The following is a 19,250-nucleotide window of genomic DNA, read 5'->3' on the forward strand; positions in this document are numbered from 1 at the left end:
GGCTTGCCAGAGGAGAACCGTCATATTACCATTTTAGACAGCTTCAAAAAGGCTGTCAAAACGGATCTCTTCTGGCAGGCCTTTCCTGAATAGAAAACCCGCCCACCAATCTGAATTTACAACCCCTCTGAACTCGCTATGCCTATTCATGTGATTTGCTATTTTAATGCATTTTAATGATTTTAATGTATGGCTGTTTAACAGATGTTTTAGGGGAGGGTGGGATGTTGGGACATGGGATTATATATAATTTTAATTTGTAAGACGCCTCGATTGTCATTGATAGAGAGATGGGATATAAATTATTATTATTATTATTATTATTATTATTATTAGATTAATGAAGGCATAACAGTGATAGAAATACCCATTGTCTAATTAAAGAACTATCTTCTTTTCAAGCCATTTTGTGAAGGAGATCTGTAGTCACTAGAACAGAAGAGAATGAGATATCCAAAATGGACAAGTAGAAATTTTGCAACCCTATCATAGTAGAATAATGATGAGGGCTGTCACACAACGGAATCAATTTATAATTTTTTAAATATTTATATTTATGGGAAGATCAAGAGCAAAAGGTATGTTTTCAAAAAGTGTAATGAGGGAGGGATGGCCCAGATTCGCTGTGGGGCTGCCCTTCCTACATGTAGACAGTCTGCAGTCAAAGTGGGCTTTTGGTCTTGCCCTGTGTGGACAGGGCAATACATGGGTGGTTGGAAACCACCGCAAATGGCCCATGTAGATATGTCCCCTGATGTGAAGTCAAAGGCTTTCATGGCTGGCATCCATAAATTTTTGTGGGGTTTTCGGGCATCTTCAGAGAAGATGCCAGCTACAGGTGATGACAAAACATCAGGAATAAACTCTTCTAGAAGACAGCCACATAGCCCAAAAAACCCACAAAAATCTATGTCCCCTGATGGTCAACTGTGTGGATCATGAATTTCAACTGCTCCTTATTGCTGTTTTGAAAATCTGGCAACACTAACCTTACTATAGTTAGGACTAGCAATTGGATTTAAGCCAAAGCTCTCCACTGCTACTAGGAAACAGAAGCTGATTAATGAATAGAAAATTCATCTAGAGCCTTCCAACCCTGCTCAACAGCAAGCACTAAAAGTGGTAGAAGATGAGGCAACTCCATTTTGTAACCTATTGCATTTCTTAGGGAGCCAGTACATTAGGGCAAAACATGGGAGAGTATCCAATTTTTGTACTAAATGCTACTCTTATGCCTTTTGCATCAATATACTTTGTAGACATTAGCAAGACAATGCTTACCTGTATGTATAAATATTTCCTGCTTTCTTTGCAGATCAAGCTCCCACCACAGCAAAAATAATAATAACAATAATTCAGACAACATCATTTGTTCTGGTCAGTTGCCTATCCTACACAAAACTGTTGGTGAAAATCCCAATGACTTTAATTAAGCTGAAATGTAATATTTCCCAATTGCCAGTACCAGTCATATTTTCCATTGGCATCATAATCTTTAGGAATACATTTATTTCTCTTAGTGTCTGGCAATTGCAGAGGAGCAATCTTTTTAAAACTGTCTCTAAATGTACATTTTTTGTCCCTATCCTGGGGGATAAATTTACTTCCACCTCCGCTGAGCTCCTCCTTGCCTCCTGTGTTGTCAATGAGAATTATGCTGCAAAGTAAACGTGAACAAAATTCACACCAAAAAAGGAATGCCTGCCCTATCACTGCAGGTTACTATAGCAACAACTGCAACAGCTTCAATTTAAAGGGGGGGAAACCTCTAAAGATCATAAAGTGCAACTCCAAGAAGAGGGATTTATGTCCCTTTTTTAAAAAAGCATTAGCGGCTTTTAATCCCATTTTTGCACTATACATTTTTGAAGCAGTGAATTAAAAAAATATTAATGTTGATTTTTACAAATACAAGTAATAGCTATCTGCTAGAGATCCAAGCATTTCTAATAGCTCAAGAGATTGCCTTCGGAGGCCTTAATGGCAATAGGGCGATTGCTTGTTTCGTGTGTAACCCTGGGCTTCCAAGCTAAAGTCCGCTGAAATTCTGTTGTTAAACAATCTACTGAGTTCAATCTACAGTACAGTGGTGCCTCGGGTTACGAAATTAATTCGTAACGCGGCCGCTTTCGTAACCCGAAAAGCCTTCGTAAGCCGAATTGCCATAGGCGCTAATGGGGAAAAGCCGCGATTCCGTGCGAAAAAGCCGAAAAAAGCACCAAAAGTTTTTTCGTAACCCGAAAAAACATTCGTAACCCGAAACAATAATTCCCTATGGGATTTTTTCGTATCCCGAAAATTTCGTAACCTGGGTATTTCGTATCCCGAGGTACCACTGTACTATCAAGATCACGAATCTTAAAGGGTTCAAAAGTTCCACTTCAATTCCCATCATATTCCTTAGCCAGAATAGCCAGTGAGGGATGATGGGAACTGTAACCCAGCAACACCCAGATGTCCTCTGTTGTCTTTCTTTGAGGTGAATGGATGTGCAGGCTCCTTTATAAAAACAGCCCTATCATTCTTTCTGCTTGTTTGCTACAACCTCATTGACTGTGTTATTTATCTGTGAATAATACAGATAGTATTTTTGCAATATGACTCTTCAGTACTCTCTCCCCACTGCATAAAAGACTCTTCTCCAACTTCCTATTTCAGGAAACCAGGGAACTGCAAAACATGGGCTTCATTCCCACTACACAATAAACCGGTTTTTAGTCGAACTGATGAAGTGATTTAGCACCAAATAGACATTCACACTATTCAAGCAGTGACCAAACCTTACACGTTTCAATTTAATCCACTTTGCGTTCATATTCCTCAATGAATCAATTCAACATGGAGTCATGTCACAGGGCTGACTGCGCCACAGGGAACCAATTCAGATCCGCAGCTCATTCATACTAGCACTGAATCGATTCATTACAAAAGACATAGGTAATTCAGCGGATCCAGAAGAAGTGCTTTAAATGGGTTTAGAACTTGGGCCTCCTTCACAAACCGTATCAGGGAATCGGCGCAAGTGTGAACAAGGGCCATTTAAACTGGTTCATATCCACTTGCAAACCAGTTTATTATGTAGTGGGAATGAGGCCATGGATGTTGGGTTGTTGACCACACTGTTTCCGCTGTGGCGATATTAACCCTGTTTTCTTCTTAGCAGCCAATGGACACCAGAAAGAGGTTGCAATATACAGGGATGCTAATATGTAAACACAAGAATCTTTTGTGTATCTCAGATGTCATAACAGAAAGAGACTCCAAAAAACAGTAGGGGGGGGGGGGGAAGAACCACACTGTATGGGGAGAGATTATCTCAGAACATGGCTAAAAATAGATGATCATTCAGTGAGCCATGCAGCTCACAAGTAGCCATTCTCCATCAAACAGCTCCACCTAGAGATCATTAGTCAAGTGTTTTAAAAATTAAAATCAACAGATCTAATAGTTTGGTCAACCTTTACAGGGAATATTTTACACATTCAAGCTATAGATTAATTTTGTAAAATTCCTATATAAGCTTGATTAAACTATTGGGTCTGATTATACCCACACACATCTCAGACCCAATAGTTCAATCAAGCTTATACAGAAGCATTTTACAAAATTAAGCTGTGTTTATTTCAATATAGCTTGAATGTGTAATGTACACAGAGAGATATGGGTGTGAGAGAAAGAAAGAGTGCACCATAGCTAATAGACTAATTAATGTTCTTCATCAAAACTAATTGTTCATAAATGTGTTGTTTGAACAAGGAGAGCTTATATTTAATTCTAGAATCAGGCATCCAGTCCTGAGGCCAGCAAGTGTTGCAATGTGCATGTTGAGTTACTGCATGCCTAACAGACTCTCAATTTATTATTATTATTTTATTTTCTTATATCCCGCCTTTCTCCCAGTATAGGGACACATATATTTTAATGGCACAGGCAAGTCCATTTTTAATAAAACGCTAGTGTGCTGGGCTTCTTTTTTGACTGAAATAAACAGAGAAGTACTTTGAAACAAAGATGCAGGGCTCTATATTCCTATCAGAGCCAAGGCTGTGCTTTTTTGGCTGAGCTTGGGAAAGCTCCATTAAAGAGAAAAAAGTCCAAATCTCCCAGAATTCTGGGAATAATAGATCCCATAAGTACTTCATTAATTGTTAGCACTTCATTTTGGTGCCATTGTTTTTTGGTTTTTTATGAGTGCAATAAAGTGTTGTGGTGCCAAATGAAACCCTCTCAATCAGGATACCTGCTTGCCTGCCTGCCATGCCCTTTGCACAATACTCCATTCCACAATACTTCATTTAACAACCATCTCAATTCCACCCCTTTCCATATTCTATGGCTTCTGAGAATGCTAAATTCTTTTTCAGCTGCACACAGGGAGTGGAGAATTTGCATTTATAGATCCCCCCCCCCCCCCCGAAAATGTTTAGTACTCTAGCATGCCTTGAGGCTCCTCCAAGCCTGCCAATATGCTGTTTCAATGGCATCCACGCTCATTGAATGTATGTGCTAGTAGCACATAATTACAGAGCACAGTCATGGTATCATAGTGTCCAGTCACTCAGGTGTTTATTGCTGTGACTAGAGAACCTAGAAAAGTTGATTTTGAACTATAACTCTCCTCCATTCCATCACCATCCCCAAGCTAACATGGTCAAGAACTGTAGAGAGATCTTGTAGCACCTTTGACACTGAATGAAAGAAGTTGGCAGTGTGAGCTTTCATAGACTTCTACTTCTTCAGATGCCTTTGGTGGAATGGAAGCTATGGACAAACATATATATCATTGGTATGTGAGAATGTCAATTCAAATTCAAAATCTTTTGGGTATGGAAATGAAGTAGCAAGTCCGGTTTTAATGATGGTTGTAGACTGAAGTCTCCAAAAGATTATGCTGCCAACTTCTTTCTTTCAGTTAGTTTCAAATGTGCCAAAAGATCTCTCTACATACCGATTCTACAGACTAATGCGGCTGTATTTTTTAATTCTACCACGGGCTCTAAACCTAAAATCCAATGTTTGAGACTGAAGGTCATAACCAATCAGGAAAAGTAAGATTCTTGTGGGTGGTACCACACTTCAGTTGAGTTGCTTATTAACATAATTAATTCTGCCTTTGGGATATGATACGCAGGAACTAAGGATGTACAACCTTGGCTCCTAGATTTGAACCACAATATGACACCAAAGCCTTAGTTGCTCTGACTATATATTTGATGAAAAATAGTGAGAGTACAACTCTGTTGACTTTCCTGGATTTCTCAATGGCTTTTGATAAAACTGATCATGGTATCCTACTGGCGGACTTTGTAGGATGGCAGCAGTAGGCATTGTTCTGCTGATATGTACTGGGCTGGTTCCAGAGAGTAGCGCTGCAGGATTCTTATTCAGCCCAATGCATATTAAGCTGTAGGATGATGTATGGTTCCATCTTTAATCTTTATATGAAGCTACCTGGTGAGATCATTGGGAATTTTGGGATTCAATGTGCTGGTGACATTTAGCTCTACTTCTCCTTGTCATCACAGTCAGCTGGGGTTGTGCAGGTGTTGGACTAGTGCCTGGATGCTGTCATGGGCTGGATGAAAAACCAGTGAACTGAAGCTGTTAAGACAGAGAAGCTGTGGACTGATGATCACAGATCTAGGAATTGCGTTGCAGCATCAGCAGGTACAGTGGGCCCTTCCTATCTATAGGGGTTCCATTCTGGACCATCACTGCCCCCCTACACACACAGAGAGATGGCAAAACCCGCAGGACTTCAAGTCCTGTGGTTTTCAATGGTGGTGTTTGTACATGTGGCTGCTCTCCTATGACTGCACAGCCATTAAAGTCAATGCAGCTTGCTCAAATCTGCGGATGGCAAGTATGTGATTGGGACAAGCACGCTGAACATAGTTTTGATGTACTCTCAGATCCATCTCTATTGCTGGAGCCCAAAATGGCTTAGTGTTTGTGGTCAGCTTTGACTGATTCACCATCTGGTGTCTTTTCTGGACAGGGATGACTTGACCACAGTAGTTCATGCACTGGTATCTCTTCCTGGTTAGACTACTGTAATGTGCTCTGCATGTGAGGCTAACTTTCAAGATAACTTGGAAGGTGTAGCTGGAGCAAAAGACAACAGCTAGATCACTTACTGGAACATGGTATAGTACAAATCATGCAACAGTGATTTGAAAGAATTGCCAATATGTTTCTGATCTGAATTCAACGTGCTTGTGATTATATTTAATGCCCTAAACAGCTTGAGACCTTGATGCTGGAAGGAATGCCTCTCCCTAGGTATGCCTGGTCCTTGGACTGAAGTCTGCTAAAGGGGCCATCCTATGTTCTGAAATGGAAAGGTATTGTGCACAGACATGGAAGAGGGCCTTCTTAGTTGTGGTACTGTAGTTGTGGAATCCTCTCCCCTGGAGGCCTAGTTGGTGCTGACACTGGCATCATTCCTACATAGGGTTGTCAGATTGTATATAGAACAGGACTCCTGTAACATTAAACCAAAATAGATTGTCAAACAGGTTGAGGCACCATAAAACTCCATCAAGCTGGATAAAAGTCCCTGTCTTTCCTTACCTTCCAAACTCCAAATTTCAGTCAGAGCCATCCTCTCCCAAGACAGCTACTGCTTCCTTTGGGAATCAGAGAGATGGAAGAGACCTCAAGGGCCATCCAGTCAAATTCCCTGCCATGCAGGAACACACAATCAAAGCACCCCTGACAGATGGCTATCCAGTCTCTATTTAAAAACATCCAAGGGAGTGTGTTTCACTGACGAACAGTTATCAGGAAGTTCTTCCTAATGTTGAGCTGGAATCTCTTCTCTTGTACCCACTGGAACCCACTGCTCTGGTAAGCATAGATGCTAGGCCCTGATTTGTTATTGCGTGCCTTCAACATATTTCTGATTTATAGCTACTGTAAAGTGAACCTATCATGGGTTTTCTTGGCAAGTTTCTTTAGAGGGAATTTGCCATTGCTATTCTCTGAGGCTGAGAAACTGTGACTTGCCCAAGGTCACCTAATAGTTTCATGGCTGAGTGGGGATTCAAACCCTATTCTCCACAGTCATAGCGTAACACACAAACCACTGCTTGGTCCCTAGGACTATTAAGCAGGTCTAAATACTCTGAAGGCATCAGATCCTGTCTGATCTTGGAAGCTAACAAGGTTAGCAGTTGGGCGGGAGACCATCAAAGAATATCAGATCTTGTAAGCTATATTTCAGAGGAAAGCAATAGAGTATGCCTTGTTAGCAGAGTGTGGTGTTTTGAGTGTTAGACTGGGATTCCAGAAGACCATGGTTCAAATCCCTGCTCAGCCATGGAAACCCACTGGACTTTCTTGAGCAAGTCACACTCTCTCAGCCTAAGAAGAGGGCAACAGCAAACATCTTTTGAACAAATCTTGCCCAGGAAACTCTTTGAGAAGTTGCTGTTGTTAAGTCTGACCCAACTTGAAAGGCACATAACAATGCTGCAGCCAAAATGGTCCCCTTGAGTTCAAACTGCCAAGCTCAAATTGGAAAGAAAGCACTAGTGGTAGGGAAGTTAAAGGCAGACCTCAGAAAGCAACTTTGAAAAAGTATTTGAGTCCCATTGTACATTACCGTGTTAATCCTTTCTCCTCTAATAATATGTTGTCATTACTCATAAGTCCCTATTTTATGCATTGTAGTTTAATTCCAAGTAAGTGTGCATGGAACAGATGGTATAAAGCCTTCATTACACCTGGGGGGGCTCAGCTGCAATGGCTGAGTTAATCTCTTTTGTACCTGGTACTTTAGTACACATGCTATATAGATAGTTCCTAAAGTGGCTCAAATATATAGATATCTTGTTTGTATAATTTTGCCAGTCATTCAAGGGGCTTATCCCCCGTCCAGCCTAACGTTAGGAGGCTTGCCCCATTCTGGGGTCCCTATTATACTGCTTATTAAGTAACTTCCTGAACTGTCCATTGTCTGTTATTTTTATTTCATTTTTTAAATTATCAGGGTGAAGGAATCCTTACAATTAGAGAACAGCATTAAAAATCCACTTAAAATGCTCTGGGGTTTTTAACTTGTTAAATCTAAAACCATTATTCTTCGCCCTTAAGTTGCTTTTGAAGTGTAACTTTATGACCTCATTGCCAAAAAGAAAAGAGAAAATTAACCCATGACAGGTAACTACGCTTGCTGCAATTTGTTGCTTCCATGCTAGAAGCAATATTTCTACACCTTTTGAACTTATTTCTGAAGCTGTAAGGGTTAGAAAATATGAAGTTTTAGTCTTTTCCAGAAGACCTGGATGGTTTGCCATATTATATTCCCTGGCTGTATTTGTGTATGTCCTGACAAAAATCTTCCGCTGAGAGCAGAAGAGCACATAAATTAAAGGCAAAATTACATTACACAAAATCATCAGCATTCTTGGCAGAAACATAGCTTTTCTACCAAAGTAATTGCCTCTAATCAGGCTTACAGAATAGAAATTAGAGCTTCTTTGATGCATTGTGTTCTGTTTCCCCAACATTACTTTGGGCTGTGTTTCCTTCCTCTCCAACAGTAGACTAACAAGATTCCACCCTTTTACCGTCATTCAGAGCCATGTGCTGCTATCTTGGCACATGGCCATAAGTTCCTATCTTTAATAAATGCAAGCTCACCTGTGGCAAAATGTTGCAGTGTATCCTGGCAAATATTGTTCTTGTTCAGGGGTTGTCATATACCAGTGGTTCCCAAACAGTAGTCCTCCAGATGTTTTGAACTTAAGTTCTCAGAAGCCTCAGCCAGCTTGGCCCACAGTCAAGCTATCTGAAGTCCAAAACGTCTGGAGGACCAAAGTTTGGGAACCACTGTCCTCAACAATCAGGCCCTTGTCCAGGACATTATATCCAATAAACAAGTTCCAGCATTCATGCCATGCTCCAGTTTCCCATTTTCCTTTTCCAGTGGATTTTTTGAGGCTATTGACCAGGTGCTATCAGAATGGAATTATTAAAGACTGAGGAAGAGGCCCTTTTTTACCACTTGGGAGACAAAGATCCCTTGCTCAGAACAGAGGCTGCCTCTAGCTCTAGTTCAGTAGCAGACCATCCACACATGTCAAAAATCCCAGGGTTAATCCCCAATATCTCCTGTACAAAACTGTAAAGGGCTATGCTAGCTACAGTGGGTGAAGCCAGTCTAGAAGGATCAGAGATCTAATCTGGTATAAAGAGCTTCCTACATTTCTATGCACCTGGCTTTGCTATTACAGGGAGTGATATCAGCAAGGATGGGGAATTTATGGTGCTTCAGTTCTCACTAGGCTACAGCTCCCATCACTCTTCACCATTAGCTACGCTGGCTGCACCTGACAGGAACTGGAGTCCCATGATATCTGGAGAGTCACAAGTTGCCCGAGATCACAGTATTTTTAGAACATACACTCATGGGTAGTAGTAGAAGGAAAGCAATTATGCTTACTTTCAAAGTTTATGTCTTTCTTTCATATTATAAACATGCACTCAAAATATCTACAATGCACAAAATCTACATGTCTACAGTGAATGAGGTAGCACAGCATAGGGGCTAAGGTATGAAATGGTTGAAATTTCACTTTTGCATGAATTCACAAGGGATGAGGAGTCACGGTCCCAACAGAGGAGAGGACTCATCTAGTAAAGAGAAAATTGAGCCCTCGGGAACAGAGAATTGCAAGGCGCTGACTGTCCTTGAAAACACAGGATCCGCAGGGAGTCTAGAAACTGCAGAGGGGAAGAAATATAGTTCAACTCTGGGGTCTGAAGAAGTTGGGCCTCCTCCTAGTCCACAAGAGCAGTGCACAGTAGAAAGCGCAGGCTGTTTCAGATGAAGGGATAAACTGGAAGGAAGAACTCCTTGAGTAGGGACTTTCTCAGGAGTAGGGAAAACCTGTGTGTGCATGCTACTGAGTGGGAGCTTCAGTAGCTCAGCAATATAAGCCACACTCAGTCCAACACAGCTGTTGGAAACCACATCTCCTGCAAACTCCCTACCTGCTAATCTATGTAGCCTGAAACCTTGCTATGACTCATCTGCTGGTCCTTGACCTTAGACTCTGTGTCCTTTGCTTCCTGGAATCTTCCTCCCTCTTTTTGTTTGGAACCTGATGGCTTAGACCAGGGCTTGGCAACTGTAGAGGGGTCTATTCCCCCCCCCCGGATGGGCCACAATCCTCCCCCCCTAAAAAAACAGTATATCAAAATACCAATTTTTCTTCATGTATTTCCCAAAATCCCAAACTGAAGTCATGGAAATTGAGGGTTGGAGCCCCGAGTTTTACAAAGCTGTTAGTAGCACGCTGTCTCAGAGGTCTTTCATCTATGGGTTGAACCTGATTTGACAGCACTTAGCAGGAGTGGTTGTTTTTTGCACATTTGGATGGCTTTTGTGCTGTTTTCAGATGAAATCATACCAAAATTATCTCTAGATCTTTGAGATACTGGTGGGGGGCATAAATTTGGGGTCCAGAGGCTGTTCTTTTCCTACCCCTGCTTAGACCCTGGACTTCAAAGCCGCCTCACACTACTTATGGTAGAACTCTCTCTCTGATAAGACTGTTTCAGCTTTTGCCCCATTTACTGCTTTCTGATTCTGCCTGTCTTACTTGAGGTAAAGGCCCTGAGTTAGTGTTAACCTACAACCCTTACCAGTTTGGTGCTGCCTATCAAGGAATGGGACTCTGAAATGAACCCACTCTTTTGGCCTCAGATCTCTCTTTGTTAACTGCTGTCAAATCAGGTTCAAATCACGGTGACCCAATGAATGAAAGACCTCTAAGACACTGTACTATTAACAGCCTTGCCCAGGTCTTGGAAACTCAGGGCTCCCGTTTCCTAGAGTGAGTCAATCCACCTGTATTGCGGTCTCCCTATCTTCCTACTGCCTTCAACTTTATCGAACATTATCTTGTTTAATGGAGGCATATCATCTCATGGTATGTTCTAAGTACAATAGCCTCAGTTTAGTCATTTAGAACTCTCTTCTAGGGAGAGTTCAGGCTCAATTTTCTCTAGGACCTATTAATTACTGATCAGCCTTAAATATGAATAATACTGAATTTATGGGATTGTTTTAAGGGCAACTAGGATATTTCCAAAGTGCCCTGAACAGTAGTAGGAAACCTCTGTAAAAAGGCTAGCATTATTGGTTACTACGTTAAAATATACAATGACTTTTTTCCATTAAGTACTTCCACTTTCATGCAAACAAGTGTACACTGAAATTAATATACCTTCCTTGTTAAATCAGCTTCACTGGCTACTGGTTCATTTCTAGGCACAATTCAAAGTGTTGGTAAAGACCTATACGGCATAGGTCCAAACTATCTGAAAAACTCCTCCCCATACAAACCTGCAAGAAGTCTATGATCTTCAGGGGAAGCTGTTCTCTTGTTCCTGCCACCATCATAAGCTCACTTGATGTGGAAACGATACAGAGCCTTCTCAGTGGCAGCCCCCACTCTCTAGAACTCCCTTCCTCAAGAGGCTAGGCTGACCCTCTCCCTGCTTTCCTTTTGCTGGTAGGGAAAGGCATTTTTATTCAAACAGGCTTTTAATACGTAATTACTCTTAAGAACACTTCTTACTGGTGCACATGCTGTGTTTATCTGTTTTTGACTTTTGCATTTTTAACGTAATTTTATATTGTTTAAATCAAATGATTTTAACTTTTTAAAAATTGTATTAGGAAGTTTTTAGCAAATTTGATCTGTAAGTCACCATGGGCCCCACTATGGGAGAAATGCAGCTAAATAAATAAACAGAAAACAGGATAATTCACAGGAGCTACAACACTGACCATGGTAGGGAATTATTAAAAGGATTTCCATCTTAGTTCCGCTTCCTCAGCTATCAGATTTTGCAACTGAGTTGTGTTGGAAAGTATTTCAAAGGACATTTAGTACAACCTGATGCAGAAAATCCACAAGAACAGTATTCCATTTCTATCATGTACTTAGACTTAAGGAACTTAATTACACCTCAGAAATGAAGAAAGTATATACCCAGGATCCAGTGTATGTCATGAATCTGTAGAAATGAAGAATGGATAACTGGGTACAAAACCCAGCTTCTTAATATCAATTTAAAACTAAAATCACAGGTTCCTATCACTCACTATGGTAAGCATCCTGTGGGCAAAGCCCTGTGAAATAACTTTGGAGGCCAGGATAAGTGAATACTATTTCCAATCATCAGTACTAGGGTTTCAGTGCCTAGAATAATTCCTTTTCCACCCAGAGCTTGGAAATGTTAGTTTTACTATAACTTTCAGAATCCTCCAGTAAATCCCACAGAGCATTATCTGGAGGATTCTGAAAGGTATAATCCAAACAAGCAACTTTTCCAATCTCTGGTCCCATTTCAGATTTGAGACCATGTACCAAGGGGACTGAGGAAGAGTGTATACAATATATTTCTTTCGAGATTGTTTATGTACTGAATAATCTCTTTTATATAACTGTATGTTGAACATGTGGTTTTATGGTTGTATATAATAATAAATATAATAATGAAAAAAAATAATTATTCTGCCAAGGGGGGTTATACAGTATTTTATAGTGAAAATGACAGAACTAGTGAGGAAAATATTTATGGAAACATATTTCAAATTGCATTGTTGATCCAACTTGCAGAAATTGATCTTACCTTGGTCCATTGGCTAGACTGTCTTCATGCAGAATTTTAACATTTTAAAACACAGAGTGCACACACTGACTATGTCTTAAATCCAAGCAAACTTTCAGCATTATTACCTGGCAAGAGAGCTGCTTAATTCTTTTTTGTAGGTTTGTGTTCCATGGTTTGAATGAACACTCACAATAAACAGTGCAGGGGGAATGAGCTCTTTGGCAACACTCTTCCCAAATGTGCAACAATATTTAATCTTTATTAGTTGAAGAACAAAGACAAACAAAGGCAAATCTTTAACATTCCATGCAGACAAATGGGTGGAATTAATCCCTAATTTACACTGTCATGTATTTTAAAGCTACATCTTTTTGTACAGTAAAAGTAATTGTCCAGCCAACTGCACAATCCAAACATATTCAGGCAGTTAACTAGTGCAGATTTGAAAGTTCTGGGTGCAAAATCCCTCGAGCCATGAAACTGTCTTTTAGCCTAAACTACTTCGAATGGTTATTGTGAGAGAAATCCCATGTTATGTTCTCCTGAGCTGTGTGGAGGAAAGGATATTCATATAATGAATAATTCACACAATAATTCTTCCAAAAGTTTTCTCATTCATCTGTGCTAACAGATTTTTCACATTTGTTGATTGTGTATGTGTAGATGCCTTTAGGTTGCTTGTTGACTTGTGGCTACCCCATACATTTCATAAGGTTTTCTTAGGCAATGAATATTCAAGAGGTGGTTTACCACTATCATCTTTTGAAATATAGCTTGGTATTCCTCTTGGCAGTCTCCCACCCAAATACTAACCAGGCCTCACCTTACTTAGCTTCTGCCTTAGCTAAGCCAGAATGTGGTACCCTCAAGGTACGCAAGCCTCCAGTATGTTGGTTACAACTAATTAATTTAAATTTTGTGGGAAGTTTTAACCTACACATTCTGGCTGATAAACATTAAAGCACATCATTTCTTTTCTTCCACATTCAACAAACTAGACTGCACATCTGCCAAGAGAATTCTGTGGAAACTTGAAAAAAAATTATTGCTTTTGTCTATACGCTCTGGACAGAATAAACCTAAGCATAAAAATGTGATTGCATTTTTCCTTATTGCAGCCAGTGGTGGAATTGCTTAAAAATTTGTTGTTAACAGTCTTCAAGTCAACTTTTACCTATGGTGACCCTATGAATGAGAGACCTCCAAGTAACCCTGTCCTCAACTGTCCTGTGTAGCTCTTGCAGATTCATAGCTGTGGCTTCTATGATAGAATTTATCCATTTGGAATGTGGTCCTCCTCTTTTCGTATTGCCTTCAACTTTACCAATCATTACAGTCTTTTCTCATTACTCCTTTCTTCTCATGATATGGCCAAAATATGACAAGCTCAGCTTAGCAATGAAAAACTCTAAATGGACTTACACAGCACAAATGGCTAAACAGAATTTGGACAACAACACTACTGGGGAAATGGACAAGTTAATGAAAATATGTGAAAGGAGAGAGACATCTAGATAATGTTGAAGACATGTGGTTAACTTTTATTTAATTTATAAATACAAAACATGCTTTATGTTATCCTCTGAAACACCATTTGAAATTCTGTAAAGATATATATCAGCAGTGTCTACATCCAAAAAGATATAAGCAGTAAACATATTATTATAACCCCTGGTATTTTTTATCATGTAACCCTAAAGGCATGAGATTCCATCTCATCTTGAAAGTTAAGCAGGGTCGGCCCTGGTTAGTACTTGGATGGAAGACCACCAACAAATATCAGGCACTATAGGCCGCATTTGAGAGGAAGAAACAGGAAAATCCCCTCTGAGTATTCCTTTCTTAAGAAAAGCCTATGAAATCTGGGAATTCAGAAACACAGTATGAGTGGTAATGATTCATTCTAATGTTTTTGCTATTCTTTCTCTCCTACTGAAACAGAAAAGAATATTACTCTACAAATTACATTTTGTTTTCTGCTGCTGTTTTTCTTTTATGTGTTGTTTTGTCCTGTTGTGCGCAAAATAAAAGTTTAAACAATGAACAGCATGCAAGCAGCTTATTATTATATTGTTAATCCTGCAGCTATGTTCACATATTTAGGATAACATGCTTTACTTAGGGCTTCAACCAGAAGAATGGGTACAATAACTTGCTATAAGAATCAAACTGAAACATTATGGTGCTATTCTTCTTTTCTGCTCCTGCTTTGGTCCACAAGACATCAATACATTGAGGGCCTAGCAACACATTGAACTTGACAGACATGAGGAACTGGCAGGGTCCAGTCTGCAACTCCAATCTTATCTGAATTCTTATGCACTTACCTATGATGTCCTCAGCCAATGTTCTGATCAGGCCCCACCTCTTATGTGAATGTTGTTTTGTGGGCAGATGTCAATGGTAGGAAATTGGCTGGTCATGCAAAGAGAGGAAGTGGCCCAAGATATTCTGTTGCCTGAAGCAAAGAACAAGATGGTGCCCTCTCCTAATTCCATGTACAGAAGCCATCTGGACTTGCAATGAAATCTTACTTCAATACCAGTGATGGAAGAATATTCTCGAATATATCTAAAGCATGAGACTAATTTAAGAGCCTTAGAAAAGATGTATGGCAAAGGGAACAAGTATGGAGTTCAAAGAGAATATTTGGGAGCCATCAAAACATTTGCTGTCTGATGTGATTACCTGCTGGTTGAGTCAACCCTGTGTACAGATCCTTAATTCCTATGCTTTAGGAAACTGGAAGCAATTGAGGAATCAGGAAAGAATGATTACGATAAGATTCTTAAGTTCTCTGAAAATGCACTTCTTAAAGAACTTTTCCTTTGCATCTATGCCACACACATCAAGAACTGAAGCCAGAAGTATCAATTTTTAGGATAGGGGCATTTGCACATATAGCACAGTGGAGTTTTATGTAAGCCAGAGGTGGGCAACTGCCAGTGGCTGGGGGTGAGTACTGCAACCATGTGGTCAATAGAGAGCCACCACCCTCCTCAATTTTTTTAAAATGTTAAAAAAAACTAGTCAGTAACTAGCCCCCTCATTTTCTACAGGATATGAAAGTTGTTGTTCCAGCCTTTGGAATTGTAACAAGGAAATAAATGTTTCCAGTGCCAAAAATAGTTCCAGAGCCAAAAACATGGCAAAATAGAGGGTATGGGGGACATTTTTGGTTATTTCCTTGCCCCCAAATTATGGAAGGGGTCTGGTGGTGCTTTGGACCCTCAAAAATAAACAAACAAACAAAAACTTGAAGTCTGTTGTTTGATCTTTGACCACTTTTGATTTAAGCCTTGAACAAAGGCAAACCTACTAAGGATTTCAGTATAATCTTACCAAACAACCTGACAAAATTGCTGTTTGTTAAGTTGCAGCAGCATTTTAACCAAACCTGGAAAATTAGTGAAGCTTTCCAGCAGTGCATACTGAGGAAACAGTGTACTTACATCTCATTTACTTTGTCTTCTGGGCCCTGAACTTGGCCAGTAACCGTCCCATCTCTGGAATTTCTAATCCAGCCAACTACTCCCACTTTCCTAGCCTTCTCCTCTGTGTACTAGTTTGGAAAACAAACAAAACAAAAGATCCACAGAATTTACTCAGTACCCAAATACACACTGGTATAACTCAGCCTCAGTACCTCAGCCTCAATTACATTGAATGCACTCACCTTTCCTCAAAACAAGACACACAAATCAGTACATGCATTCATGGGAAGAATAAAGTATTTCTCCTGCAACTGCCAACTTTTTATTGTATTCAGTATTATTTACTGCAAATACAAGTAGGATGCTTTTCTATTAAAAACTGTATTCAAACTGGCTTACAAAAATGAAAATATAAATAATAATGGCAATAAATAATATGGCAATATCAAACACCAGTGAGCAGAAATAATAAATATCCAACATCAGTTAAAACAGGGAGGGAAGCAACACATAGATAAATCTGGTATAGCAGCAAGAATATCAATAACAGTACAAATAATATGCACGAATGTCGAAACAACTTCATTGGCTACTGGTCGTTTTTTGGGGTAGAATTCAAAGTGCTGGTTTTGACCTGTGTACATCCAAATTATCTGAAAGACTGTGGCTTGAAACGCACGGGCTAAATAAGGTGGCTTCCAGATGCTTTGAGGGTGTGGTGTTCAAATGACGTACACCCCCAAAGTGGCCAGAAGCCGCTCCAGTACTATGATCCAGTCCTTTGAACAGAAACCACTGGCAGAACAGATTCCTTCTTAGTGCTGTAGAATCCTGTGCCAACCATCACCAATCTATACCGGGGACTTAAAAGAACCTCCAGTGCATTTCACAGGGATTCAGGTCGGATGAGAGATACTGGAGCAAAGGAAAATAAAGGAAATCTAAGTGCAAGTTTCCCTACATAATTGAACCATCCCTTAAGAGTGCAATGCTTCATATGTACTGTATCTGTGACAAGGCAAATATCCTCAGATTTTGATACATGACTCGGTTTTGCCTAAGGGGTTGGCGCCACGAGTATTCTGCTTATTGATGTCGTAATTTGAATTTAGACGAAGGAGCAGCTGTAGTTTAGCCCCACAATCCCTCACCACTAGCTATGCTAGCTTGTCCTATGCTCCAATCAACAAGTGATACAGGAGTCATCATCCTGTGAATGCATCGACACAAACACATCATGGGTTTGCTGGTCCCAGATCTGATCCAGCCATATTGGGGGAACATGTATGGCAGCAAAGTCTTCTGGGCAGAGTGGGGCTCTTTGCCCTTCAGAGAGGCATAATCCCGTTTTCTGGTAAACTTGCTGGTTCTGAATGTGCGGAACATAGATGAGCATGAAATTGTACTTTGCAAAGAATAAAGTCCAATGCATTTGTCTCTGATTTAATTCCCAGGCCATCTGGAGGTATTTGAGGTTGCAGTGATCCATATGGACTTCAATCAGGTATGTGGCCCCATCTAGTAGGTGTCTCTATACTTCAAACACTGCTTTGATTGCCTTGATTGTTCTTTTTTCCAAATAGTATAGTTGGGTTCAATTGGCTTCAGCTTTCCTGAGTAGTAGGCACAGGGAAGAAGATGAGTACATGACATCAGGGACTGGAGAAGCACTGCCCCAATGGCCATTATTAGAGGCGTCGATTTTTATGATAAAGAGGGTCTAGGAGTTTGGGTGTTGCAAAACTGGTTCAGATGTAAAAAGTTCCTTTAATTTCTCGTAAACTTATTGAGCAGATACATCCCAGCACAATGGAGTTTTGCTATGTAGGAGGTCCATTAAGGGTGCAGCAAGCTTTGCAAAGTCTGGGATAAAGTTCTGGTAATAATCTGCAAAACCCAGATGGCTATAATGACCTGTCTGATTCAGCAAATGGCTGTAAAGCAAGAGCTGTTGGGTAATTAATCCAATCCAAGTCAGTCTAACAAAATTCTTACCACAATATGGTTGATTGAGAGGTTCTCATTTGTAAAAACTAGGTCTTATATTAGGATTATTCCAAGTATATTTCTTTTATTATGAAACTGCTATGAGAGAACTATATGTAGATGGAATTGAAAGCGCTACTTTAGGCACTGGAATATTTGCACTGTATTGCAACGCCAATGGAATGTTTGAGAATTGGCTTTCAATGATGGTAGCCTATACTCTTATTTATCATACATACAGTTTATTCATGACAACCAAATACAGGTTATAGCCATCAAATTACAAAAAATAATTAAAACCCTTTAAAACTTCCACAGTAAATTAGCTCTATAACATATGAAGCAATATGTTTACACTAAAATTACAAAAATATTTCATACAAAAACATCACAATTTTCCATACTCTATTATTTATCATTAACTACTCTGAAACTTGTCTGTTTCAAAAAGAACCTGCCATGTGATATGGGGAGCTGATATACCATAGACATGCCCATGGAGACTATCACACCTTAATAACCCAACATATATGAGCCTTTTGCTCTTGTGTTCTGTCCCTTCCCAGTACACTAAGACAAAACAGGGGGTCTTCAGTTAACTAGAATTTCCCACTGCAGCCAAACTGGGAAACTATGGCTATCAGGCTCATAGCAAGAAGCATATTAAACCACAATCTTAAATGTTCATAACCTTGACTTGTTCTTAATCACAGCTTTGCAGTTTCTATCAAACAGGAAAGTGAGTAATGTCAGGGATGATGGGAGTTGTTGCTCTTCACCTCAGGCTGTAACTCACCACCTTGTTAATGAAGCTGAGCTGACCAGCTTTGGTCAGTGGTTATTGCTTTCTCCCAAAGCAGCAGAGATTTCTGAGAATAGGCTGAAGACCCTGACAAACTTCTCCAAGCCTTCTCACTTCTTCTTCAGATGTCTCTAAACTCCATCAGGATTCTGCTGGTTCTTGTATCTTCATTCAAGACACCAACAAAACTCAGTAGTCTTAGATAAAAGATCTACTTTATTCTACTATATACAGTTACTATCTCTATATGCCCAACAATCCACAATATCTCTACACTCTACCAATACTCCACAACTCCCCACACGTTACATTACCAAAACTGGCAATTATTATAGCCAGTGGGTGTGTCATTCACAATGATTGGTTGACTTTTGTTCATCCCATACTCAAGTCCA

At 39.9% G+C, this 19,250-nt stretch overlaps 1 protein-coding gene across 3 annotated transcripts in view; it reads right to left on the reverse strand.

The window, feature by feature from the left end:
* Positions 1 to 19,250, reverse strand: part of ACYP2 (acylphosphatase 2) — a 146,672-nt gene that overhangs the window by 68,928 nt on the left and 58,494 nt on the right. For all 3 annotated transcript variants that reach the window (XM_042440061.1, XM_042440052.1, XM_042440043.1), the window contains exon 3: positions 16,086 to 16,195. In XM_042440061.1, the coding sequence (XP_042295995.1) occupies positions 16,086 to 16,195 (110 nt within the window). The remainder of the gene's footprint in view (positions 1 to 16,085; positions 16,196 to 19,250) is intronic.

The sequence above is a fragment of the Sceloporus undulatus genome, chromosome 1 (assembly GCF_019175285.1).
Source record: "Sceloporus undulatus isolate JIND9_A2432 ecotype Alabama chromosome 1, SceUnd_v1.1, whole genome shotgun sequence".
NCBI lineage: Eukaryota > Metazoa > Chordata > Lepidosauria > Squamata > Phrynosomatidae > Sceloporus > Sceloporus undulatus.